General features: G+C 45.6%; 1 protein-coding gene and 1 long non-coding RNA gene across 7 annotated transcripts in view; one reads left to right on the top strand and one right to left on the bottom strand.

The window, feature by feature from the left end:
• Window positions 1–27,307, bottom strand: part of LOC118856503 (UDP-glucuronosyltransferase 1A3-like) — a 67,514-nt gene extending 40,207 nt beyond the window's left edge. Inside the window, exons 1-3 of the mRNA XM_036766818.1 lie at window positions 27,289–27,307; window positions 26,696–26,713; window positions 24,675–25,474 (exon numbers count right to left, since the gene is read on the bottom strand). Of these exons, the coding sequence (XP_036622713.1) occupies window positions 24,675–25,474; window positions 26,696–26,713; window positions 27,289–27,307 (837 nt within the window). The remainder of the gene's footprint in view (window positions 1–24,674; window positions 25,475–26,695; window positions 26,714–27,288) is intronic.
• LOC118856155 lies at window positions 3,094–17,264 on the top strand. 6 transcript variants are annotated; one of them, XR_005010836.1, is made up of 5 exons: window positions 3,094–3,213; window positions 5,299–5,758; window positions 7,900–8,015; window positions 11,751–11,871; window positions 15,186–17,264. It is a non-coding gene; the product is annotated as an uncharacterized LOC118856155 (long non-coding RNA). The 6 variants fall into 6 exon arrangements; XR_005010838.1 differs by having other exon boundaries at window positions 3,104–3,213; window positions 11,751–11,867; XR_005010837.1 differs by lacking the exon at window positions 7,900–8,015 and adding an exon at window positions 8,051–8,118 and having other exon boundaries at window positions 3,113–3,213; window positions 11,751–11,867.
• Window positions 27,308–27,941: the final 634 nt, after the last annotated feature.

Genomic DNA, 27,941 nt, shown 5'->3' with positions numbered 1-27,941 from the left:
GCCCTTCAGAAAGGGGCCACAGAAGCCCTGAGTCTGGCCACTGCTCCATTCCTTCTTCCTGTGGCCCATTTTCCAGGGTCCCCCCAAGCCTAACACTGGGCACACAGCTCTCCCTTCAGATAAAGTCCAGTTTAACCCGTGGGGGCAAGGCTCACTGAGCCGCACTCCCCCATACACCAGAGATGATGCACCCCCTCCACCCAAATAGGCATTGGCACCACCCACGGGCTTGAAATCCTGAAATGTGGGGATGCCCGGGCTTCAACTTGTCTACATTAGAGCGAAGCTCTGGACTGAGCCTCTTAGGCTGTCCTTGAGGGTGAGGATGGTGTCATTCATTAGGAAGATTTAGAACGGGGAATTGAGAAGAGCAGCACCCAAAGAGCAGACATTGCTGGGTCTGTAGGAGAGTGCCCCAGGGCTCTGTGCTTGGCCGGGGACTTCTACACTGTTTTCTTGGAGACTTGGATAAAGGTAGTAAGAGCACTTATTGGATGCTTTCTGGTGACATGAAGCTAGGAGAGACAACAGCAGCAAGGACCCTGAGCATCTTGGCTGGGCCAAGCAGGAAACAATTCAGATGATGAGGACTAAGGTCACATCCTGTGTGGACTCAGAAATCAGATGGGCAGGTTCAAGGGAGGCAGATGGGGTCAGGCAGTGGGTCACCTGAAGGAAGCCTGGGGCTGGGGGGTGCGGTGGGGGGGGGAGGCCGGGTTCCATGGGAGTCAGCAGCAGGACATGGCAACCAGCCAAGAGCCCTGACCCCCAAGGCCATGCTTCCAGCACTCCGGAGGCAAGCATACTTGTGCTGTTCTCTTCCCTGGAGGAGAGAAGGCTTAGGGGAGTGTCTACATTCACATCTTTTCACAGAAGCCCTATGGGAGATGGATCTTGCTCTAGGCCCCAGCACTAGGAGCCCTGGTGGAAACTGCAAGGAACTAGGTTGAGGAGGGGGGTCAGGAAAAGCTTTCTGTGGATGAGGGCTGTCCCAGAGTGGAGCAGACTGCCTTGGGAGCCGGTGGCTTCTCCAGCCCTGAGCAAAGTTGTTGTCATTCAATCATGGCCGCTTCTTTCTGACCCAGTGGCCCCATAGCACCCTGCTGACCTGACGGTGCATCTTCCTGTCAGCTCTTTTAGCATTTTAATACTGGCCATGGGGTTTTCTTGGCAAAGAGACTGGAGAGGTCTCTTCCTTTGCCAGCGGATCACCTTTGGTCAAAAAAAGGACAAAAACCAAATCCAAAACCTTAGTAAAACGTCTCTTGCTTGATAAGTGACTTGACTGTGGCTTGATAAGTGGGCAGCCAAAACTGACTGCTTGATGGTTCAGGGAGAGGCGAGACTGTGGCCTCTGAGGTCCTTGCCAAGTCTGAGGTTTTGTGATTCCCTTGAAGCCTCCGTCCCTCCCCACTCCAAGGACACCTTCTTCCAGGGCCCGGCTTCCGAACCTTCTGGCGTGTGTCTCAGACCCTGCCTTCCAGCAGCCTGGGGAAGCCCATGGGCCCTGGCGCAGGCTCCTGTTTTTAAATGCAGAAGAGCCATAGAATGACAGAGAAACCAAGTGTAGGAAATACAGTCACCAAAGTGGTTTCAAAAACAAGTTCCTGGCCCTGGTTAAGAGCTTCTGCTCGGGCCTCAGCAGAGGGCTCCGGGGTGTATCCTCTTTACTAGGAATCCTTCTCCTCCTCTGCTCCCTGCCCCCAGTGGGGCTGAAATGTCCCTTTGGGACGGGCCTGTGCCCGGCTCCTCCTCCTTCCCCTGAAGCCTACAGGGTGCTGGCTACAGTGGGGTGGACACAATGAATCCACCCAGCCAAAGCCCGGGAGCACGAATGGGTGAAGGAAAACCCTGCGTGGCCCAAGTTCTCTGGGGGGACCTGCTGCAGCCCAGGCAGAAAGGAGGGGCCAGATTCCAGTCCTGCACACCTCCTGGGACCCTGCTGAGGTGACCCCCCTGCAGTGACCCCCCAGAAGTGACCCCGCTGTGGTGACCCCCCCGCTGAGGTGAGCCACCTGCAGTGACCCCGCTGTAGTGACCCCCCCCGCTGAGGTGACCCCCCCTGCAGTGATCCTGCTGTAGTGACCCCCCCACAGTGACTCCCCCACAGTGACCCCCCTGCAGTGGCTGTGCTGTGTTGACCCTGTGTGGTGACCCCCGTAGTGACCACGCTACAGTGACACCCCCCCCCCCCGCAGTGACCTCCCAGGGTCACCCCCTGTGGTTATACCCCCCCCACAGTGACCCCCTTGCAGTGACCCTCCCCCACAGTGACCCCTCACACAGTGACACCCTGCAGGGACCCCGTGAGCAGCCATTTTTGACCTCCCTCAGCCTCCCCAGTTTCCTGGTCCTCACAATGAGGGCTTTGAGGAATTCAGCACCTGTTCTCGTACATGCAGGACGCTGAGCTTGCAAAGAAAAACAGCCCAACCTTTGACCCCAAGGTTACATTTCAGAAAGACTAGTTTTGGCTGGAGGTCCTGGGTTCAAATGCAATGCCTTCTACTTATTTTCTGTATTGACTGGGACCAGCGGCTTCCCTTCTCTGACCCTCAGTCTCGTCCTCTGACAGATGAAGGGGTAAGACGAGGCGACCTATGACCTATGGTCTGGCGCTGAACCTGCCGGGACCTCAGTTTCGCCATCTGGACAATGAGAAGGCTTGCTTGGATGGCCCTCCTCCAACCCCTGATCTTACAGAGAATGATGGACCCAGAGCCTTCCCGGCCCTCATTTACAGATGGGGAAACGGAGGGCACTTTTGTGCACTGCCTCAGGCCGCCAGATGGCCAGCCCCCAAGAATGCCAGAGCCAGGGCACTTTTCTCTGGGCGGCAATGCCCAGTGCTTTCCTCTAGGAATGTCCCTGCGCTTCAGCCTTCCCACGTGGGACAAGAAGGTTTGATTGGCTGCTTCTGGATCCTTTATCCTGCTGCACTAAATAAGGTTTCACTTTCCTCTTGCAGTCCGATAGGGGGCGAAAAGGAGGCCTCCAGACTACAACCCCCGCAAAGCTCTGTGAAACGGGCTCTCGCTTCTCCGGGAGTCAGGTGCGGACGGGAGGCGCGGTGCACTGTGGGAGATGTAGTTCGCATAGGCGCATGCGCAGCCTAGGCGAGGGTCGCCTCCGCACCAAAATGGCGGCTCTCAGCCGCGCCCTCCTGCTTTGCTTCCCGTTGGGGTTCTGGGGCCGGCGGGCAGGGCGTTAGCGGTGAGCGGGCCCCGGGACTAGGGGTGGGAGGTCAACGGGGCGGTGGCTCTGGGAGGGCAGGTGCCGGACTGGGGCCGGACCTGGGCATCTCTGCCCCCATTCTTCAGGCGGGGAAACTGAGGCCCAGAGTGGGGAAGCCCCTGGTCCGCGGTCACCAACCGACGTCCATGTGAGCCCCGGGTCTGTACGCAGGTCTGCCCGCAAAGTGGGCAGGGCTTCCCTTAGAGGCCGGACGGGGTGTTGGGGGGGCGGGGCTGAGCGACCAGGGAGGGATTGGAACTGAGCCCCGAGGCTCTCACCCCGGGGCGGTGGGGGGCTTGGGGGACGCATGTCTAGTCTCCTGGTCTGCGTATGGGAGGGGCCCGGACGGGAGGGGGGGCGTGAGTGGGAGGGCTGGGGGCGGGGCCGCCTCTGGGTCACGTGGAGCAGCTCCCCTCCACCCCCTTCCTGCCTGGGACCGGATACTGAAGGTTAGGATAACCTGGATACATTGTAACCAAGCTGGGGCTGGGACACTCACCTGGCCCCGGGACCGCCCCCCTCCCCCGCAGTCCCCTGGTCTGGGGAGAGAAGCCCACCCGGGGCCACCAGCCACACACTGAGGCTGCAGGAGGCTTAGGTAGAAGTAGGACTGGAACCCAGGCCCCAGGCAGGGACCGGTTTTTCAGGCTTTTGACCAGCCCTTGCCCTCATGGAGCTTATGTTTAAATTGGGGAGGCTCAGAGCGAGAGGGCAGGTGGGAGCACTGGGAGGATCAGGAGGGAGAACACACCTGACCCAGGGAGGAAATGGTCTGTGTTGTGTTCAAGGGGCAACATGGCCCCAGGGGGAAGATGGTCAAATAGAAGTGTGAGAAGGGGAGGAACCAGATATCCAAGGACTGTATTGGATCCTGGGGGCCATTGGGAGCTATCACCTGCCCCTTTTACCAAGAACTCTTTAGTGGTTGAATGGAGGAGGGACTGCATGGGGATAGACCTGAGGCAGCTGGACTTGATGAGGGGAGGGGGACTGAACCAGGGCAGGGTCAGGGGAGAGGAAGAGGCCTGAACCAGGGCTGGGGCGGAGGAGGGGGCTTTTCTTGGAGAGAGAGCCCTTGGTTGTAGATTGGATATTTGGGTGTGAGGTCAATGGAGAGTTGAGGATGGTGACAAGATCCCATGTGTTGATGACCAGAAAGGTTATGGGACCTTGGCAGTAATGGGGAAACTGGGAGTAGGGGAGGGTTTTATGGAAAAGACAGTGAGTTCTGCCCTGGAGGAGCAGAGTGTGAGATGCCAGTGGGCGGCCTGCTCTGAGATGTTCTGGAGGCATTTGAGAAGTGAGATTCGGGCTGAGCAGAGACATGGGCTCACTGCATTGAGATGTGAAGGGGGACTTCTGGCCTGTGGTTCAGTAGCCAGGCGAGGTCAGCACATGGGCTGTCTGTAGGATGTTGAGTGGGAAGGAGGCTTGGAGACACCTCTGCCATTGTCATCAGTTTCCAGGTGGAAGATGCTGATGCCACTATGTGCCTACAGTGCCCGCCTGGCACAGTGCCTGGCACATAGTAGGTGCCTGAGGTCACATATTTTTGAGATCAGGTCACTGACTTTACCACCCCCAGCCTTTGTCATGCCCTATCATCTTGTGTACTTCTCACCCCCAGGGTTAGATTTCTTGGGTCCTTTCCTGTCCTTCCTATGTCCCATAATCCTCAGGCACTCCTGTCCTTCACACGTGAGGTTCCAAGCCAAGATCACCATTGGAACAACCCTGGTCTCTGTCCTTGCAGCTCAGCTCTGGGAGCCTGGTCCCCTGATCCCAGCACTGGAAGATGTGGCTTCCCCTAGCAGACAAGGGAGTAAAGCAGGGTTGGCCTGAGGCTCCTACAGGGCCTTGTGATGGGGATTGTAATGGTGTTACAGAAGCCAGGGATCTTCAGAGTCCTGTGGTCCAGCTTCCTCCCTTTGCCCCTGAGAAGATGGCAGATAATCCCTTTCTAAAGGAAGACATGAGTCTGCATGTCCCTGTCTATTGAGGCTAGGGGTGTCTGGGGGAAAGGCCTTTGCAGAACTGAGTGGTAAATGGGCCTGTTTTTTGCAGGGTGGCCTGATGCCTTCATAATGTTTGGGGACTTGTTTGAAGAGGACTTTCCCTACATCCCAGAGAATCACATCAAGAAAGGGACGAAATCCAAGTGCGTGGACCCAGAGCCGCCACCCCCCCCCCCCGGGGCATCACCAACCTGAGTGGCATCCAGAACCAGGGCGGGACTTGCTACCTCAACTCTCTGCTGCAGACTCTCCATTTCACCCCAGAATTCCGAAGTAGGCACCTTACAGATACCTTCATTCATGCGCTTCCGTGCACCTAGAAACTTAGACAAGTGGACCATCAGAGAAGCATCTGGCCGCCAGTCCTGCCCAGGTGGCCTTGGGAAGGCCTCTCATCTCCCTTGGTCCTGGGGGATGGGTGCAAGTGTCTGTGAGGCCCCTGCTCCCAAGGACCATGTCTGCATTTTTGGTGGTCTCTGCTGGGGCAGAGTAACCGTCCTGTGTCATTGGTGAGTAAGTTGGCACAGGTCAGCTAGTATAACGTATAATGTAACCGAGGCAGGGGTGGGCATTGTTGTGGCTCTGATCAGGTGTGTTTCTGTAACCCCAAAACAAAGAAAACAGGCTGTCTCTCACAAGCTGACGACTGTCTCGGGGTGGAAGGGGCCCAAGAGCTAGGAACTATTCAGGCTGCGGCTGTAGCCAGGTGTCTCCTGACGCAAACCCCCCACGCAGCTCCTGGGTTGGCATCTGCCCCTGCCCCTGGAGCCCAGCATGGCCATCAGGATGGCATCAGCAGACAGGGAAGTCGGAGCCAGCAGAAAGAGGGTTTAGAGTTTGGGGTTGTCACCAAACCAGAAGAATTCTGATCTGGATGGCAAAAGGCCTCCTTGTCACTGTCCAGCACTGCCCCCCTCCCAGTCCTCACCCCACAGGTTTGTTTTCTCCAGCTTTGAGTAAACTCTGGGAGAGCCTAGAACAGCAGTGATGCTCTGGGAGTGTGTGTTCTGAGCCAGGAGAGCCTAGAACTGTGGTGACACTCCTAGAGCGTGTGTTCTGAGCCTGCTGTCACCGAGTGGCTTTACTGGGGAGCACAGGGGCCCCTCTTAGTTCTCCAGGCCCTTCCAAATAGCATCAAATAGAATACAGAGGATGTCAAAGGAAGCCTGAAATCAGGATGGGTTGTTTTGCCCATCCCTGGCATTTACCTGCATGCCCCCACCGCTGTTCAGGACCCTCAGGCCCTGCTCACCCTCCTTGTCACAGAGCCCTTGTGGGGAGGGTCCCTTTTGTGCCCCATGGGGTACAGCCAGGGCAGCTGTCCCCAGGGCCTTGGTGGGCCTTCATGCCACTCTCTCCCCTTCTCCTGCAGACACTGCCCTAGCAGTAACGTGGGAGCCCATGCGCACAGACGCACACATACACACACTCGCATGCACGTAGACACACACAGGCACGCACATACTTGTGCGCACACTCACACTCCCACACTCCCATGCACATACATATATACTCATTCACATGTACACATGCATTCGCGCATACATACACACATGCTGTCACGTGCACACACACACTCAGAGCCTTATGATTACAAAACTTACCTTTTATTCTTGGTTTCGCAAGGTGCAGTGAGGAGAGCACCAGAGCATCCTTTTTGCCATTTGAATGGCAGGCCTCAGGGGTGGAGCTCAGCTAAAGAAGGTGTCCCTGGACCTAGCCCTGTCCATGGTTCTGGAAGCCGCTAGCTTCTCATTGGAGAGATTCATTGATGCTGGGAGGACTCCTCTGTTTGTGTCTGGGCCTGTGCTGCCTCAGGAGTGACAGGAATCTCCTCTTGGGTTAGACTGTGGGAGGGAAAATAATTTTCAGTTCCTGAGGTTTTCCAGGATGGAAGATTGAATCTATTCTCCTGAGCCTTCTTTTCTCTTCCGCCTCACTCCCATTAATTCCAAAGGCAGCTGGGTGCCCCAGTGGATGTGGTGTCTGCCCTGGAGTCAGGAAGACCTGAGTTCAAATCCAGCCTCAGACAGTTCTTAGCTGTGTGACCCTAGGCCACCCCTGTAGGCCTCAGCTTCCTCTTCTGTAAAATGAAACCCCAGAGGGGTTATAAGAATCGAATGAGAACGAGATGATATTCATAATGCACTTTGCGATAGTGCTAGTGGTTGGCATCACTGCCGTTCCAGAGAGGGAAGCCCTGTCTGACAGATTGTACCCACGTCAGGGCCAGGCATGGCTCCATCCTGGGGGCTTGAGGCCAGGTGGGATAACCTGGCAGGAGGAGCTTGAGTCTGTCTGTCAGAAGCGCGACATTTTGGGGACAGTGTCGCTGTTGCTCAGTTATTGGGGGACTGGTCATTTAAGGTGAAGGTCCACGGCCACCTCGATCCCGGGCCATTGTCTGCCCCTCATTTTGCAGAGGAAGGAACTGAGGCCCAGGGGGGAGGAGGACTGGAGGTTGGGATCCTGCTGGAGCTCCCCCCTTGCCCCAGCTGGGAGTGATTTGGGCACGGCAGATGAGAGCTGTCTTAACTCTTCAAGCTCCCCCTTTGTCCCTGGATATGCTGCTCCCCTCAGAGATGGTGTGAATAACCACCTGGTTTCCTCCATGCGTTTCCTCACTGCCTAAATGTCGTTGTCTTTTCAGAGCGTTTTATTTTTGAAAAAGTGTCTCCTTGCCACGCCAAGTCTGTGGATGAGGAGATCTCTCTTCCCCTCTTTAACCGCTGCAACCTGATGGATGGAACAGCCCAGGCCTTGAAGGTGACCTAAGGTTCTTGTTTGCCTTTTCTTTGTAGAAGCTTTGTTTGCTCTGGACCCAGAAGAGCTCAGATCCTTAGAGGACAAGGATGACCCCGATGCGAAGGTACCAGGGTCTTCTCTAGATTCCCTAGGGTCTCCCTAAGTCTCCCGAACAAAGCACTTTGAAGGAAAGGAGATTGGAGTCCAAGTAGAGGACAGGCCAGTCCTTTTCTGAGCAGCCACATTGGTTTCGCCTCGTCCCCACAAAGTGTCTCCCCTTTGCCCTCCCCGAGAGCTATCGCCACATTTAACCAACCCTCCCTAGATGACTTTTCTAAGTTTAATCTGACTAAACGCCCTGTCCTCCTTTCTTGTCCCAAGCACGGTATATTCTGAGACCGTGTCTCCCAGGTAGGAAAGATAAATATGTTTTTGAGAGGAAATTATATCTCTAAATGATTTCTTCAATTAAAGAGAGAAAGGACAAATCAATGAATTGATCATGCTATTTTTAAGAACTTGAACACCAAACAAAGATCTCCAACTAAACTAAGTAGAAATTCTGAAAATGAAAGAAGAGATTAGTAAAATTGAGAAAAGACTATTGATTTGATAAGACTACAAATTGATTATTCTTTTAAAAATAGTAAAATAAACAGCTGACTTGATTTAAATAGATAAGAAAACCAAATTTTTCACGTGAGAAGTGGAAAATGAGAACTTATAACAATTACATAAAATATAGAGGAAATTATTAGAAATTATTTTGCCTAATTGTATGCTAATAAAACTGATAACTTAGTGAAAGTAGATGAATTCTTACAAAATATGAAATATTCAGACTGACAAAAGAATAGAATATTTAAATCATCAATGTCAGAAAAAGTAATTGAATGACATAACTGAACTTCCAGAGGGCAAAAATTTCTAGAAACAGTTGGATTTTAAGATGAATTTGTCAAACATTCAAAGAAAAGTTAATTTCAATACAGCATAACTGTTTGAAGTAATAAGAAAGGAAGACACCTTTCTAATCTCTTTCTATAATGCAAATGTGGTCTTGGTACCAAAACCAGGGAGAAATAAAACTAATAAAGAAAAGTGTACACTAATATCCCTACTGGACATTGATGCAAAAAAAAAAAAATAGCAAGTTGGCTATTAAAACACATTAGAAAGATTATACATTGTAACTAGGTTTTGGTTATACCAGGAAAGCAGTATTCATTCAACATAAGGCATACTATAAATATGAACAAATATTAACCATGTTAATGATATAAAGTGTAAAACCCATATGATTATATAAATAGATTGTGGAAGGACTTGTGACAAAATTCAACACTCATTGCTAGTAAAAACCTCAAAAAAATATAGGAATAAATCAACTTTTTCTCATATAGTCAACAGAATTTAGCTAAATCAAAAAGCGAACATTGTGTAGTGGAGAAAATTTATAATCCTTTACTAGAAGAATAGGGGCCTAGAAAGGATGCTCATTATCTCTATTGCTGTTTACCATAGTGGTAGAAATGTTACTTATAGGAATAAGATAAGAAAAAGAAATTGGGGGAATTAGTTTGGGCAAAGAGGAAAGAAATTTATCACTTTTATAGATGATATGATGATGTACTTAGAGAACCCTAGAGAGTCAACAAAAAGTAATTGAAATAGTAGAAAAACATCAGCAAGGCTTTGAGCATATAAAATCGATCCATGTAAATCATTATTCAGCATTATTAAAAATCCAACAGGAACACCTGAAAAAGGAAAATTCTCTAAAATAACTACAGAAGTTATAAAATATTTGGGAGTTGGGGGCAGCTAGGTGGCGCAGTCAGTAGAGCACCGGCCCTAGAGTCAGGAGGACCTGGGTTCAAATCCGGCCTCAGACACTTGACACATGTACTAGCTGTGTGACCTTGGGCAAGTCACTTAACCCCAATTGCCCTGCCAAAAAGCAAAAAAAAAAAAAAAAATATTTGGGAGTGTGTGAATCTAACTATAAAACACTCTGTGAAGAAGTACAGGCTTATATAATTAGAGAAACATAGGTTGAGCCAATGTAACGAAATGGTAATACTACCTAAATTAATTTACTTATTCCATGTCGTATTGATCAAACCCCCAAAGGAATATTTTGTTGAGTTAGCAGGAATAACCAAATTCCCATGGAGGAATGAAAGGTCGAGAATCTCAAGATTAATAATGAAGAAAGGAGGTCTAACTGTACCAGATCTCAAACTATACTACAAAGTGGTGATCATCAGAAAAATTTGGCAATGATTCCTCCAAACAGAACTTGATCACTGGAACAAGTTAGGTATACAGCATATGGAATCAAACAGTAATGTAGGGTCTGATAAACCCAGTGACTCTAGTTACACTATGTGACTAGACCTGTTGGAAAAACTGTACAGTAGTCTGGCAAAAAAATTAGGTTTAGACTAAGACCTCACAGCATACACCAAAAGAAACTCCAAATGGACATATCATCTGGACATGGAAGGTGATAAATACCATAAATAAGTTAGAGGAGCAAAGAAGAAATTACCTTTGAGAGACATGGATGTGGAAATAATTCATAATTAAAGTGATAGAGAAGATGACATAAGACAAACTGGATAATTTAGAGTATAGAAAATTAATACACTCCAACTTCTTTGGATTCATTTCTTCAAATAACTGAGCACAAATTCTTGCAATTATTTCTTTGTGGCAAGAACATTTGGCATAGGAATGCCAAAGGATCAGCTTTGGTGGGGACTTCCAAAGTTATCCAATACAACTAGCACCTGACCAAGTATACTGTCTATAACTTTGCCAGCAATTTTCCACCGTCGCTGAAGCTAGATTCTTCCTTGGATTGGCCCCTACTTCCTGTTTACTTAGTACAAGTCAACAATATTTATTGACTTCCCTCTCCAAGCCCAGCACTGAGCCAAGTACTAACAGAAAAATGTGGGCAGCCCCGAACCTTCTCCATACCCTCATCTGGGTCAACTCCTTATACCTCCACATCACACCATTCACAGCTTAGTAATGATCCATCATCTTTGACCCACCCCTCACATTACAATACAGGAACAGCTAACATACATGTAATTCTCTGAGTTTTACGAAACAGTTTTCATTTACTATCTTATTTAATCCTCGCACATGACCCCATGGAATAGGTACTATCTATATGAAAGAAAGCAGCATGGTACAGTGGGAAGTATTTACTATATTTGGAATAGGAGTCTAAGGCTCAAATACAACATTTATTACACATTACCATGTGATATTTAAAAGAAGTTTGCTATTTTTACTTTTCATGTAACAAGTATTTTTTGTTAATCTGTTGTTCTTTCTAACCCCATGTTAAGCCAATTAAAAAACTAAAAACTCTCAATACATAGATAAATAGTCCAGGCAAAACAAATTCTTACACTCACCATGTCAGAAAAGTATGAATTCTCCTGCATTTTATATTCAGGACCTCTCTGTGGTAGGAGGCAAGAGAAATATTTCATCTTTTATTTCTTTTGGAGTTATGTTTCATCATTGTGTTGAGTGTCTCAAAAGCCTTTCAAAGCTTTTCCTTAGTGATGTTACTACATTATATAAAGCCTTCTCCTAATTGTGTTCATTTCACTCTGCATTAGTCCATCGAAGTCTTCCCACTTGCCTTTGAAATTGTTCATTTCATCATTTCTTATGGCAGAATCCTATTCCAATGCATTCACATACCACCATTTGTTTACCTTTTCCCAGGGGTAGGTGCCTGGTACAAGCAGACCCCAGACCTGCCCTGGCCATTCCCCACTAAGAGGACATCCTCTTAATTTCCCGTTTGGGGCTACCATGAAAAGGACTGCTCTGAAGATTTTTGTAGGTATCAAGTATTTTTCTCTTTCTTTAATTTCTTTGGAATATGGGCCTGGTAATGGTATAGATGAGTCAAGAGGTCTGTACAATTTCTGCATTTAGTGCTTTCCAGAATGTATGGTCCAATTCACATCTTTGCCAACACTGCACTAGCATGCCTGTTTTCCCACAAACTTTCCAACATTTGTTTACTTCTCCTTTTTGTCTTTTTGTCATCCTGATAGTGGGAATCAGAATGCTAGAAATGTTTGAATTTACATTTCTATTATAATTAGTGATTTGAAGCATTTTATGTGATTGTTCATAATTTAGATTTCTTCCTCTGAAAATTGCCTGTTCATATCGTTTACAGACTAGCTTCTAATCTTATTAATTGAAATCAGTTCCTCATACAGCTTTGATTTGGCACCTTTTTCAGAGAAACTTGTTGCAAAGGTATTTTCTGTTACCTCTTTCCTTCTCATTTTTACTATATTGTGTTATTTAATGGAAAACATTTAATTTTCTATAATGTAAATTTTCCAGTTTGTCTTCTGCCATCTTAATGCACTTAACTTAAAGGCACTTAACACATGAAAGAGGAATATGTCAATTTGTCAGTCAAGTCAGAAAATGTATCCCCAAGTGGAAAATAGCATATGGGAGCAGGGGGCTTGTGGGGAGAACACTGGACCATGATTCTTGTCTTTGTTCTGCCATTGACTAGCTTGAAGCACCTGGACAGATCATTGCCCTTCTCTAAGGCTTGGTTGGCTGATGTGTAAAATACCAATGATTGTATCTGGTGACCAATGGAGATGATAATTAAGTGTGAGTGCTTTGAAAATGAAAAAAGCAGGACACATGTGTGAGATGTTATTGCAGAAAATGCTAACACTCAATCCAATAGAGCTACTCAAGGTCAGACTGGCACATGCCATACTATGCTGGCATACAGTGGCACAGACAGGGCATCTCTGTTTCTGTTTCCATCCCTTTGTACGGTATCTCTGCTGTGCCTGGATTTCTTTTTGTCTTTACCTACACATCTTAGACTATCATGCTCACCCTCTATTGAAGATTCAGCTTAAATTCCATGTCAGTGGATTCCCCCCATTCATTCTTAGGGCCACTCATCATCCCCACACTGAAAATTATATTGTATTTCTTTTTTTCTTTTATATAGTTTATTTAATATTTTAGTTTTCAACATTGATTTCCACAAGATTTTGAGTTACAGATTTTCTCCCCATTTTTACCCTACCCCCCATTCCAACATGGTATATATTCTGATTGCCTCGTTCCCCAGTCAGCCCTCCTGTCTTTCAGCCCACTCCCCGCCCCATCCCCTTTCCCCTTAATTTTTTGTAAGGCAGGATAGATTTCTATGCCCCATTCCCTATATATCTTGTTTCCCAGCTGCATGCAAAAAACAACTCTTTGTTTTTTAAAAATCTGCTTTTAAAACTTTGAGTTCCAAATTCTCTCCCCTCTTCCCTTCCTACCCACCCTCTTTAGGAAGGCAAGCAATTCAACATAGATCACAGATGTATCATTATGTAAAACACTTCCACAATGCTCATGTTGTGAAAGGCTAAGTATATTTCCTTCCATCCTATCCTGTCCCCCTTTATTCAGTTTTCTCCCTTGACCCTGTCCCTTTTCAAATGTGTTTGCTTTTGATTAGCTCCTCCCCCAATCTGCCCTCCCTTCTATCATCCCCCTTTTTTATCACCTTCCCCTTACTTTCCTGTGGAGTAAAATAACCAATTGAGTGTGTATGTTATTCCTTCCTCAAGTTGAATCTGATTAGAGTAAGATTCGCTCATTCCCCCTCACCTGCCCCCTCTTCCCTTCCAACACAACTGCTTTTTCTTGCCACTTTTATGTGAGATAATGTACCCCATTCTTTCATTTTTTTAGATATCATCCCTTCATACTCAACTCATCCTGTGCCCTCTGTCTAAATTCCCTTCAATTCCCCTAATGCTGAGAAAGGTCTCATGATTTACACACATCATCTTTCCATGGAGCCATTTAAACATAACATTTCAACTTTAGTATGAATTCTCTTTCTTGTTTACCTTTTCATGCTTCTCTTGATTCTTGTATTTTAAAGTCACATGTTCTATTCAGCTCTGATCTTTTCACTAAGAAAGCTTGAAAGTCCTCTATTTTATTGAAAATCCATATTTTGCCTTGGGGCATGATACTCAGTTTTGGTGGGTAGGGTATTCTTGGTTTTAGTCCTAGCTCCTTTGACCTCTGGAATATCATATTCCATGCCCTTCGATCCCTTAATGTAGAAGCTGCTAGATCTTGTGTTATCCTGATTGTGTTTCCATAATACTAAAATTGTTTCTTTCTGGCTGTTTGCAGTAGTTTCTCCTTGACCTGGGAACGCTGGAATTTGGCTACAATATTCCTAGGAGTTTTCTTTTTGGGGTGCTTTTCAAAAGGCAAAGAGTGTATTCTTTCAATTTCTATTTTACCCTCTGGTTCTAGAATATCAGGGCAGTTTTCCTTGGTAATTTCTTGAAAGATTTTGTCTCGTCTCTTTTTTTGATCATGGCTTTCATGTAATCCAATAATTTTTAAATTATCTCTCCTGGGTCTGTTCTCCAGGGTCTGTGGTTTCCCAGTGAGATATTTCGCATTGTCTTCCATTTTTTTGTTCCCTTGGATCTGTTTTATAATATCTTGCTTTCTCATGAAGTCACTGGCTCCCACTTGCTCCAATCTAATTTTTAAGGTGGTATTTTCTTCGGTGGTCTTTTGGACTTCCTTTTCCATTTAGCAAATTCTGCCTTGCAAGGCATTCTTCTCCTCATTGGCTTTTAGAAGCTCTTTTGCCATTTGAGTTAGTCTATTCCTTAAGGTGTTATTTTCTTCAGTATTTTTTGGGTCTCCTTTCGCAAGTCATTGACTTGTTTTTCCATGATCTTCTTGCATCACTCTCATTTCTCTTATCAATTTTTCCTCTACTTCTCTTGCTTGCTTTTCCAAATGTTTTTTGACCTCTTCCATGGCCTGAGCCCAATTCATATCTTTCTTGGAGGCTTTTGAGGTAGGCTCTTTGGCTTTGTTGATTTCTGGCTGTATGTTTTGATCTTCTTTATCACCAAAAAAGGAATCTGTAGTTTGAGTTTGAATTCGTGTTTGGTGCCTCTTCATTTTCCCAGCCAGCTACTTGACCCTTGAGCTTTTTGTCAGGATATGACTGCTTGTAGTGTAGAGAGTACTTTGTCCCAAGCTTTAGGGTTCAAGCACTGTTGTTTTCAGAGCTACTGCTACTCCACCGTTACCCCAGGCTCTGTCACAGCAGCACTCCTCCTCCCCCAGGAACCGCCAACCAGGACCACAATACAGATCCAAGGAGAGCACAGGAAGAAAATCTGGCTTTGCGCCCACAAAACGTTCCTCTCTGATCCACTGCTAGATTCCTCCCACCATGTGAGCCAGGGACTCGAGAGACAGCTGACACAAGCAGCCTCAGGAGCTTCCTGCTATTGCTCCTGCCAGCTTGAACCACCTCCTCCACTACCAGAACTGGCAGCTGGACAGTTCTGAAATTGATCCCACAGTTTCCCCCTAACCTGCTGTTTGGTGTTTGTGGGTTGAGAAGTCTGTAAATGCCACAGCTCACTGTTTCATGGCCCCAAGGCCTCTTCAGGCTGGCTGACTCCAGGTCTGTTCTGTCCCAGAGTGGCCCACGCTGGGCTGCCCTCCCTCTCAGCAGTGTGCGATAGACCATTCCCTGCAACCATCCAGGCTCTTGTGGGCTGGAGACCTGTTTCCCTCTGCTATTTTGTGGGTTCCACGCTTCTGGAATTTGTTCAGAGCCATTTTTACAGGTGTTTGGAGGGATTTGGGGGAGAGCTTATGCAAGCCCCTGCTTTCCAGATGCTATCTTGGCTCTGCCCCCTTTCTTTCTTTTTTTTCTATAAGTATCTTGTGAATGTGCTCTATCTACTAGAGGGCTATAAGTTTCTTGAGGTCAGGGACTCTCTCATTTTTGTACTATTATCTTGAGTGCCCAATAAAGTATTGGGCTTGTACTTCACACTGGGGAAAAAAAATCTTGATTAATTGAGAGGCTCAAAAGAAAGGGAGTCCATTTGCTTTCATACCCACCAAAGACAACGGATTTTTATAAACACAGTTTATGCCCCCAATGAAAACCATGTTGGGCATGACTGGCTTGGGATACTCTTTTCAACAGCCAAATTCATCTATAGCTCAGAAGTTCCACAATGGTCACCACTTTGTTAAGGAGTTCAGAAGCAAGACGCTTATATAGAGAATAGACAAAGTCACAGAGGAAGGCCTGGGCTGCAGTGAGCAACATGTTTTTCATGCTCTGCCCAAAAGTCATCTGATCTGTGTTGCCAGAGAAGCTTCTTGGGATATAAGAGGAAGGATTGGGGCACCTAGTGCTGACCAAGTCAAGACTACATGGCATTCTGGGCCCAAAGTAGGCATCAGGCAAATAGAGGTACAGGGCTACCATTGGGCCACAGGGAAGGAATGGATTAGTGAAGACAGCATCAAAGGCCGTGTCTTCAAGGCGGGTCATCCACTCCTTATTGTAGACCAAGTGGGAACAGGCAGTAAAAATCCAAGCTATTTTTCATCCTCTCTATTGTTCTAAAAACTCTCCCAGACAGTAAACTTCTGGAAGGGATCATTTTTAATCCATTGAAAGCTGGCCTCCACATCCTCCTTCTGCAAGGGCACTGGATGCCATCTGAGCTCATAAAATGTGGCTGCTTGGATAAGAGCAGTCACTTCAGGGGCAACTACCACAATTTCATGTCCTCTGACCCACAGCTCCTGAAGGGCCCCATTCATACTGAGCCAGTGGCTGCCATCCACTGGAATCACCAGCAAATTTTCCCCCTCTGTCATCCCCAAGCAGAGTACCCAAAGAAAGAGTCCCTGAGTACTTGAATATTGAGCAGTCATCTCTCCCTCAGTTTGCCATTTGCTACAAGCTACTTCTGTCTAGATCAAAGAGCTTTGAACTGTAATTCTCTGTCTTCTTACCTCCAACTGATCTACAGATCAGCAAGTTAGTTAACTAGCAAGTTAATATTTAGCCCAACCCCATGACTGCCCTCATTGATAAAAGATAAACTGCAAAGAACAAGGCATTTACTTTTAAAAGCCAGAGTGGTAATGGTCCTGGGCATTCTAAGTGCCAACTCACGTCAGACTAGCCAAAGACGGCTGCCATGCTGCACCACAGATTTCTACCCCCACACTGCCATAGATTCTCTCAATGTATGATCTTATCCATGTAGACATTCTTCCCCAGTAATAGTGATCACAACACATTCACACACTGACATTACAAACTCTTCTTGCTGTATGGTTCTTTGAATGTCCCGGGTACTCAATAAACCTTTTCTGATCCCCCCATTTATGATCTGTACAGGCCCATTATTGCGCATGGGTAGGAGCATCTCCCCCAATTTTTGCATGTTGCCCACACTTATACATCTCCCTAACTGAATATAAGCTCTTTGAGGGCAGGAATTATTTCACTTTTGTATTTGCATCCCCAGCACCTGCCAAAGATCCTTGCATGGAATAAGTACTAAATAAATTCTTGGTAATGGACCTAGTTGGATGAAAATGAGAGTCTTTGAGGACAGGGTCTATTTTGGATTTGTCTTTATGTTGCCACACAAAACACAGAATCTGGCACATAGTAGGTGCTTTGTAGATCTGCATATAGCTTTTACGAACTGATTTACGTATATCTGACTGACTATCCCAATTAGAGTTCAAGCACCCTGAAAGCAGGGACATTTTGCTTTTCTTTGTATCCCCCATGCTTAGCACAATGCCTGGTAGACAACAGGAGCTTAATAAATGATTATTGGTTGGTTGAATTGAGTTGAATCATCCATGCTTCTGAGTGGAAATGTTTCTGAGTTGGTGATTTTCCTTGGGGACAGGGAAGGGGGAGGGGCTACAACATCTCAACTAAATAAAAATCCTACAATCCTCCTGATGCGTGGCAAACAAGGGGAAAAGTGCCCATATAAGTAAAACAGTACTGACTGCTCTGTCACTGTAGAGAAAACTTTGGACTCTTCCAGTTGTTGCATGGAACAAGCTTATTTGGAAATCGCACATGAAAATCCATGCTATGTGGTTCAAAAGTTAAGAAGACTTTCTGTCCAAGGACAAATGTCAAGAAGGTTCATGTGCTGGTGGCATAGGGCAAAGGGGGCACAAACACACACACACCTCCACTGTGATGGCCCTCCATCCTCTGAGGCCTTTCACATGGTTCAGGCATGTCACCCAATGGGCCTTCAGAAGTAGATGGATGAACCATGAAGGGGAGTTGTTAGGAAATGACATTTGGAAAATGTCCAACAAGCCAATGACACAAGCTATTGGGAATAATGACCACTGGGTCCCTTTCTGAATGAAGAGGATTTCCCATCAGTTTCCTTGAGTCAAGGAGCCCAGTGCAGCTGTCCAGGGTCTGGACTCCCTCCCCCACAGCCCGATGCAATAGGATAGAGCAGTCATCATCACTATTGCCTGGCAGGTCTCTCTGGTAAAACCTTGGCTTTCCTGGCGTCCCTCAGGTCTCAGTTCACACGTCTTTTACGTACCGATTTACATATATCTGACCTGTAGCGGCTTTCCTCTGCTCCCCAGGTATGAATTCTTCCTCTCTCCCATTACCTTCCATCCACGGCATACATTGTAAACATGCCTCATTATTTGCACATTGTCTTCTTCCATTAAAGTGCCTGCTTCTAAAAGGCAGGGGTGGTTTTTGCTGTATATCTCAGTGACCAGCACAGTGCCTGGCATGTAGGAGGCAGTTCATAATGGCCTGTCACTAAGTGCCTCAGTGCCTGAAACAGTTATCAAAGTCTAAGAGTAAAGGAGGAATTGCCACCTGTTTAGATGGATTGAATTCCCATCCCAAAGAATTCTCTAGTACTGATAAAAAACCACAACAACAACCAAGAGACCTTTCTTCAGGGTCAGGGGATGATAAGAAGTTCACTGGTTAATCTTTTGCCTCTGGCCAGGAGGTGGCTATCACCAGCTCCCAAGTCTCATTCAGCTAAAGGCTAGGGGTGGGCGTGGGGTGTGCACTTGGGCTGGGGGATGGGACTTGGTTCAGGAGGCCAAGGTTGGACAATTACTGCCTTGAACAAATCTTTTCAACTATCCCAGCCTCAATTTCCACTTCTACTAATGGAGATAATTATCACACCCACCTCACATAATATTGTGAGGATCCAATGAGATAATGTATATTGAGTGCTTTGTGGTGACAGCTATTTATTATTGTCATAGTTGTTCTCTCACCAGGCCTGGGGAGGAAATACACCAGCATGATGGAGATTGGTGAATGGTGGAGGTGAAGGCAGCACCAGGGAAGGACCTGCATTAGCACGTTGGGCGGATACCATCACTTGAAAATAAAATGATCCTACCCTGTAAGCACAAAAAGGAGATTGGGGTCCTTAGCTTTAAAATAATAATAGTGCTCTCTTCCCAAGGTTGAGGTCAGGCAAACCCGTATAGCAATTGACCAACTGAACGTCCATCCGACTTAAGGTCATAGGCCTTCAAAGCTGAGTGGGAGGTAAGGAGGTCATTGAGTCCTACAGCCTCAGTTTACAGAAGAGGAAATGTGAGGACCACTGTGGGGGTGACTTAGTGGCAGAGTTATGACTCACCCCCAACCTGTGCTCCCGCTTATACCAAATGGCCTCCTTCCCTGGCTCCAGAGTCCTGTGAGCTTTTTGACCTGAGCCAAGAGGAGCTGGATTGGTGTGACTGAGTCTGCTCCATGTAGTTCAGATCTGTTTAAAAATATACATCCTTGGATTAGGAAGGTCTTTTTCCACTGTGCTAAATGTTAGATATGAAGAAAGCCAAAAGATAGCCCCTGCCTTCAGTGAACTCATGGTCTAGAGGGGGAGATGTTGTACAAACAACTAAGCACAAACAAGACACCATACTTTGGAAACATCGAGCAGATAGAAGGCGGTAAACTGAGCAGGAGGGCCCCCTTGGTGTGGAGTGGGTCAGTGAGGAGGAAGTCAGGAAATAGGGCACCCTGTTGGAGGAAGAGCAGAGAGGCTGATGTGTCTGGGTTGAAGAGTCATGGGGAGGGGTGTAAGGTGTAAGAAGGCTGGAAAGGGGAAGGGAAGACAGAGGTGAGAAAGGTCTTTGAAGACCAGAAGATTTTTATTTGATCCTACAATAGGGAGCCCCTGGGCTTTACTGCATGGGGATGGTGGTGGTGGTGATAGGGTCCCACCTGCCTTTTAGGGAGATTAGCTGGACAGCTAAGAATAGGATGGACTGGAGTGGGGAGAGACTTGTGGCAAGGAGTGCAACCATTAGGCCTTGGCAAGAGTCCAGGGGTGCAGTGAAGTGAGTAAGGCCTATAGCAGGGTGAGGATGGTGTCAGAGGGGAGAAGAAGGGGAGAGATACTAGCAAGGTAATATAGGAGGAAAAAACTACCGAGACAAAATTAATAGAACTTATCATAAGCCATGTTGAATGGGGGTGGGTGTGAAAGAGAGTGAGCAGTCAAGGATAACACTTAAGCTATGAGCCTGGAGACTTGGAGGATGGTAGTGCCCTTGAGAGTAACAGGAAAGTCAAGAGGACAGAATGGTTTGGAGAGACAGAGGGGGTTCAGTTTGGGACATGCTGACTTTAGGACTTCTGTAAGCCATCCAGTTTGATATGTCCAACAGGGAGTTAGAGATGTGAGACTAGAGATCAGCAGAGAGGTTAAGGCTGGATAATCCGAGAATTGTCAGCATAGAGATAACATAAGGAACCATGGGAAATGGTAGATCATGAGGTGAAATAGGATAGGAGAAGAGGGCTCAGGAGAGAGACTCATGGTAAATGGGCATGACCTGGACAGTGATACAAGAAAGAGACTGGGAAAGAGCACTCAGGTGGGGAGGAGAACTGGAGAACAGGGTCATGAAAATCTAGAAAGAAGAGAGCAGGAAGGAGGAGAAGGGGATTTATGATGTCCAAGACTACCGAGAGATCAAGAATTCACTTGTCTAAGGTCACACAGCTAGACTGTAGCAGATCCCGCAGTAGATCCAGGTCTCCTGATTTCATATTGCACAAAAGACTTGCGTAGTAAAACCAATGAAGAAACAAAGAAATCACTACAAAAAGCTGCTTGTGGACAAACTATTCCCATATTGATCATTGCCTCTACTTTGTCTCTATAGAGCTTATAATGATTTTCTGGGACCACTCTGGATGACCTTACCTTTGGAGGCTAATTAAGTATACAGTCATGTTTTCTCTTAAAAAGAAGATGTTTGAATAAGACCACTGGGTGCCATCTGCAATGTTGGCTAATACATCACATACCAACCTGAGAGCTGCTTGGTACTGGCACAGTTGATGCCCCCAGTGAAGACCACGTTTGGTGTGACTGGTTTAGAGTAATCCATCACAAAGTTTGCCCTCACCAGCCACACAGATCCATGGCTCAGAATATTCACTATATTCATATCTCTCTGAAGGAGTTCTGAAGCCAGGCTTGCAAAAGTTGAATATATCATATGCTATTCCATGTTATCGGGCAAAGAGTATAGGATGTTCTTTATCCGCTACAGGAATGTCATCTGATCTGTGTTTTCTGGAGTCAATTATTTATGTGTTCCCATGTGTGTGAATGGCTATTCACCCCCCCCACACACACACACATGCACACACACATTTTCTCACACATTCTCTCTCTCTCTCTCTCTCTCTCTCTCTCTCTCTCTCTCTCTCTCTCTCTCTCTCTCTCTATCCCCCTCTCCCTCCCTCCCTCCCTCTCTCTCTCTCCCTCTCTGTCTCTGTTTCTTTCTGTCTGCGTCTCTCATTCTGTCTGTCTCTCATACACATACACACACTCACACACCTCTTCATATATACAGCACCTAGTGCAGCACCTGTTATGTTAGGCACTTCATCAAAGCTTGTGGACTGACAGACACTGCCTAGAAAATTGAGAGAGAGGTAGAGATGGAGGACAGTAGTATTTACTATTTTATAGAAATGTTCATAAATTTTATTTACAAGAAAAAATCACTTCCAAGATCTGTAATAAATATTTTTCATATTCAGTAAATATCTAAATAAATAGACAAATATGAATAAATAAGTGTTCCCATCTGCACAGGGTTTGGCAAATGCTGCAGGGGCTCCCTCTAATGGAGGGAATAGTGTTTCCTTCTACATTATTGTCCTAATCCTTCTGTGTAAACTCCTTGATCACAATAATCTCTGCACCTCCCCAGGTAAGTAATTTCCTTCTTTCACTTTAGCCAAGGCTGAGGGCATACTCCATCTAGAATAGATAAAAACATGGGAGGGGGAGAGTTGGCAGCTGTCCAGCAGCCTGGCCATAACCTGGACCCTACACCATCCCTTGCATTTCTTCCTTGTAGGGCAACACATTCAGAATTCCTTACAAAGCCCAGACTTTAAATTAGGAAGTATAAACCCCTGAATATTCAATAAAGCATTTTCCTCTGTGACAAATTCTTCTCTTTATTAAGATTCAAACTAAATCCTAACGCTCCTTCATTTACTGCTCTCCGCATGAATTCAAACTGAGATGTCATGGGACCTGAAAGCAACATTAGAGAAAGTATAGTCCAGACATTCACAAACTAATTTGATATGGCACATTTGGATTTCAAATACATCAACAGAAGCTCCAAATGTTGAGCCAGGACCAGGAAGAGTCTGGCTCAGTGTGACACTTTTGAAGGTAAGCACCACGAAGGCAAGATCTGTGTATCCTCAATACCTTGTATATGAGAAATCTTTGTTGAATTGCTGAATGGACACTTTAAATTCTTTCATGTTTAGTTTTTTTGGGGGGAAATAGAAATAATGTTGACTGAAAAAAGAAAACCTGTCCATAATGAAGCACTAGGGTCTGGGGCTTTTTACTTGCATGACCTGTGATGAGTCAATTAAATTCCCTGAGTTTTGATGAGATTTGATGAGAATCGATGAGATTTTAGTGGTGATTGATCCAAAATTCACCTTATAGTTGATGAAAGTGAATCTTAGAGAAGTTAAGTGGCTTTCTCAGCATCACACAATGAGGAAATGTTTGAGGTGGAATTTAAAATCCAGGCCTTCATGCTTGCAATTTCAATGTTCTATTCACCAAACCAGCTTCCCTCTCGTCCTTCATAAGGTGATGGATTGGACTAAATTGTCTCTGATATCCCTTCAACATATATATTAGGAAGGCAGAATTTATGATTTCAAAGAGAATCTCATATGTGCCTAAAAGGTCCGGAACCGCAGGATATAAGGAATTCTCTAGGCAGAAGGCAGGAGAACTAAAGCATGTATTTACACTCCACAGTAACAATCCCACAAACCAGCGTCCCCATTTTGATATTTTCATCAAAAGCTTCCAGGCCCAATAAGTCCGCCTCACAAGGGTAACCAGGAGGCCACAGAGAAGCGAGATGGTATAAGGCAAAATCGTTTACATGCTTCCACTCTACGGTAAGAAGATTACCCACTAGCCTCCAGTCAGCTCTGCTACCAGCAGCTCAGCTTCGGCTGTAGGCGTCTCTGGCTCCAACTGGAAAAGGAAAGGAGGATCTTCAAGCTGTCCTCTCCCCTCTTATAGAGTTTTTGACATCATCAAGCGCCGCCTGAACGACCAGGGCCGATTGGTTCTTGACTTGGCCCCTCCTCCAGCGTAGACCACGTTAACACACCTCCCCTCAGCCAGCGCCACGACTCATCACACAGGAAGCTCTGGTCCTGCCCAGGAAGAGCAAGCCCCAGCATCCAGGGAAGCTCAACGAGGCCAGCTGAGTCATTCAAAGAAAACAAAGTCCATTCTGGCTACAACATATAAGCCTGTGAGTCTGTGCCCACAAACCCAAAGAATCACTTAAGAAACCTGGGTTTATGTCCTTCATCTCCTTTCTTTAACTAAAGAGGAAAACAAACCCAAGAAAAATCAAGTCATTCTGACCAAAGGACTTTCTGTCAGTGGCAGAAGCAGGACTAGAATGCAGGTCTCCTGATTCCTAGTGGCCATAAAGACTGGAGAGTTAGAGGAAAGGAAGACACAAAGAAGCCACTACAAAGAAAAATTTGTGAGAAAAAAAAAAACTGACCATATAGTTATCCCTCCCCAGTCCATCTCTACAGGCCTGGGACCACATGAGGCCATCCATCTAGGAGATCCATTAAAATGTAATCAAATTTACTGATACAGAGTGAGGTGAGCAGAACTAGGAGAACATTATACATAGTAACAGTAATATTTTACAATGAAGAATGACCTAGCTCTTCTCAGTAATACAATGATCCAAGGCAATCCCAAAGGACTCATGATGAAATATGCTATGTGCCTCCAGAGTAAGAACTGATGGTGTCTGAATACTGAATAAAGACTGAAGCACAATGTTTTCCTTCCTTTGTTGTTTTATTCCTTCCTTCCTTCCTTCTTTCCTTACTGTCTAATTGTCTTACACAAAATGATGAATGTGGAAATGTTTTACATGATTGCAAAGGGATAATCTATATCACATTGCTTACACATTTCAGGGAGGGGCAGGAGAGGGCAGAAGGGATAGAATTTGGAACACAAAACTTTAAAAATGAATATTAAAAATTGTATTTATGTGTAATCGGGGAAATATTAAGAAAATTAAAAGTAACAAGATTTTTCTCTTAAAAACCATATGCTAAAAATGAAAATCAGTATGCTCTCATTTTGCCAAAAGGTAACAACTAACGTGATGGCTTGTTATATGCCACATACCAACCTGTGGGAGCTGCTTGGGATTGGCACAGTTCCTGCCTCCAATGAAGATGATGTTTAGCATGATTGGCCTGGGGTAATCCAGCAGAAAGTCTGACCTCATAAACCACACAGATCCATGGCTCAGAACATCCACTGTTCTCATGTCTCTCTGCAGGAGTTCTGAAGCCAATCGTGCAAAAGATGAAAAAAACAGATGGCATGCCACAGACTGGGGCAAAGTATACAAAATATTCTTCACCCGCTGCAGGAAGGTCATGTGGTTAGTGTTCTCAGTGAACATCCTCGGAATTTGAGTGCCTTCAGCTGTGAAATCACATGGGATTCCCTGGAAGAAATACACAGCTGGAATGGAGAGACACTGAGCCAGAATAGATCCGCAAGGAACCACAGGATCAGTTAAAACAGCATCATAGTGGGCCTGGTCCAGGGATTTCATCAGTTTCTTATTAAATACTAAGTCAGTACAAAAGCCAAAATGCCTGGCAGCAAAAACCTTCATGGCCCCAGCCATATCAAAGAACTGTTTCAGGAAACGTGCTTTTTCAAAGGGCAAATGAGGATTTTTCTGCTTATTATGAAACTGGTCCTTGCTGAAAGTGACTGGAAAGGTTTTCAAAGTGTAGAATGGCCCTTCTCTGATGTGCATGGACAACTCTGGTGCTAGCATGACACTTTCGTGGCCTCCCAGACTGATCTCCTGGACCACTTCATGTATGCTGAGCCAGTGGCTGCCATCCATGGGGATTGCCAGCAGTTTTACTGCTTTGGCAAAGCCCAGGCAGGCAGCAGAGAAAGCCAGCCCTACCAGAGCCCAGGGAGAAGAATGGAGCCCTCTCACAATCTCTGCAATGTTCAGGATGTCTAAGAAAGAGTAGGGTCTCTAAACTTTGCCCTTTTCTCTTTCACAACCTGGCAGTTTTATGCTTTATCCTTATCTGGTCATTGTGGAATAAATCAGTGAAATGAAAGATAATTGGAAGAGAGGCTGAACTTTTGGTTTATTACATATATGATTAATCTCTTTGGATTAATGATTGAAAAAGAGTGAATATCTCTTTCTCCCTCACCGCAGACCTCTTTTTCTCCCTTATGCCAAAAATGGACCTCATTTTCTGATCTCTCTGGCTTGGGATGGGATCATGGAATCATATATCTTAACTGGGAAGAAACCTAATCCAAACTGCTCATTTAAAGAAGTGAAAATCAAGTGAGATTAAGGGGTTTGTTAAGTGTCACACAGACAGCAAGTGACCAAGGCAGGATTTGGACCCAGGCTTGTGATTCACCTCAAAGCCAGGGCTCTTTCTATTCTGACAAGTTCCTTGTTAACTCTGAGTCCTTTAAGACCATGAAAGGGGACTGACTGAGGAATATCTCAACCTGCCCAATAGGAAAAGTCAGCAGCAGTTTTAGAGAGGAATCCTCTCTGGGAGCCATCAAGGCATCCAGTTTAGTCCCCAAGCCCAGCTACCTTCCCTACCTTAATTACAGAAGTTGGGAAAGTTGAGATACTGAACTGTATGCAAATGCTTCTTTGGCCAGTATTTATGGCCAAGTTTTGACCCTTGGGCACCTGTACTTTCTTCTCTTAGATTATCTTCCATGTACTCTGTAGATATTTTATATATACCCAGTTATGCACATACTGTCCTCCCTCATTAAAGTATGAACTTTTTGAGGGCAGGAGCTGTGTTTTGCCATTCTTTGTACCCCCAGCCCTGTCATAGTGCCGGATAGATAGTAAATTCTAATACACACTTTTACCTGCCTGGCACTGCATAGACATTTAAGGGACAGAGGTGAGGCAGGGGCAAAACACTGTTGTGGGTTCTTTTCGTGAAATGTTCAGAAATTTTAATTTTAAGGAAAAGCAAATTTCTTTCAAAATCAATAATGGATGTGTCTTACACTTAACAAATATATACATGGTTGGTGAAATAGAAATAATTCAGTGAGGAATAACACTTGGGCCTTGACATTGGTGCCACATGGGCTTTTCCTTCTAAAGGGACCTCTCCTTACCTGTTTCATCAACAGATGCTGAGGGCAGAGCAACGGCTTACTGAACTGCTCATAGGACTTGTTGACTTAGAGCCAATATCCTGCTCTTTCTGGATAAACTTCTGGGCTTGCTCTTCTTTATCCTAGAGCTAACCACCTCTCCTGCTCTTCAGAGAAACTGCTTCCCTGTTTCAATGTAGGGGTATGTCAGGGAAAGGTGCAAACACTACGGAAAAGAGAAAGCTGTTCAAGGTCCTCAACCCAACCAGGACCCCACTTCCCTTGCAATTATGCTTTGAAGAGCAACAAATTCAGAATGGCTTAACAAGCTCCAGGTTGTATCTTAAAAAGTCCACATCTTGAATATGGAAAGAGAATTCACACCTCTTTCTGTTACTGGCCACTCAACAGTCATGCAAAGTCAAAAACCAGAGGAGCGAGACAGGACTCTAGAAGTTACATTGCCTCACCTTTCACAAACCAGTTTAGATGTGGCATATTTCAGATTTCACATATGTCAACAGAATTTCCAAATAGCTGTCCTCAATGAGGACAGTCCAGCTCTGTTGAATCCCCAGTAGAATTTAAGATACTTAAGGACAAAGATCACTTACTTTTTGTCTGTGGATCCATGGTAACTTGTACATAACAAATATTCTTTGATTGACTAAATCGACTGAAGACCTGTGAGTAGGTACAGGTATGGAAAGTCATTAGGCATTATACACAAATACTTATTAAATATTTTGGCCCAGTTATCCCACTGCTAGGCCTAAGCCCAACAGAGATAAAAGAAAGAAGAAAAGGTGCTTCACACCAAAAAATAGGATTCGCGGCTCTTTCTGTGTTGGCAAAAGCTAGAGCCCCATATGATGGAGGAATGCCTGACTAAGCTGTGGCATTGGAATGTATGGCAATGCTATTATGCTATACAAAATGAGGAAACAGATGATCTTAAAGAGACTTGGAAAAGTTTGTATGAGTTGATGCAGAGGGAAATGACTGGAGTCAGAAGAAAAATTGATGCTATAACACCAGTAGTATAAAAAAGAATAGTTTTGATAATGTCTATAAACTAATGAAGAATAAAATGAGCAGTACCAGAGGAAGAATTTATATGAGGAAAAACACTTCAGAACAAACAACTTTGAAAGTCATAAGAACTATGATCAGCAGGATGAACATTACGGTTTCAGAGGACTGATGATGAAACATTCCATCATGGAAAAAGGATGGATTCGGAGAGGAGACGGGGACATAGCTATTT

The sequence above is a fragment of the Trichosurus vulpecula genome, chromosome 7 (genome assembly GCF_011100635.1).
Source record: "Trichosurus vulpecula isolate mTriVul1 chromosome 7, mTriVul1.pri, whole genome shotgun sequence".
NCBI classification, from domain to species: Eukaryota; Metazoa; Chordata; class Mammalia; order Diprotodontia; family Phalangeridae; genus Trichosurus; species Trichosurus vulpecula.
This window is presented reverse-complemented; position numbering and strand designations above follow the sequence as displayed.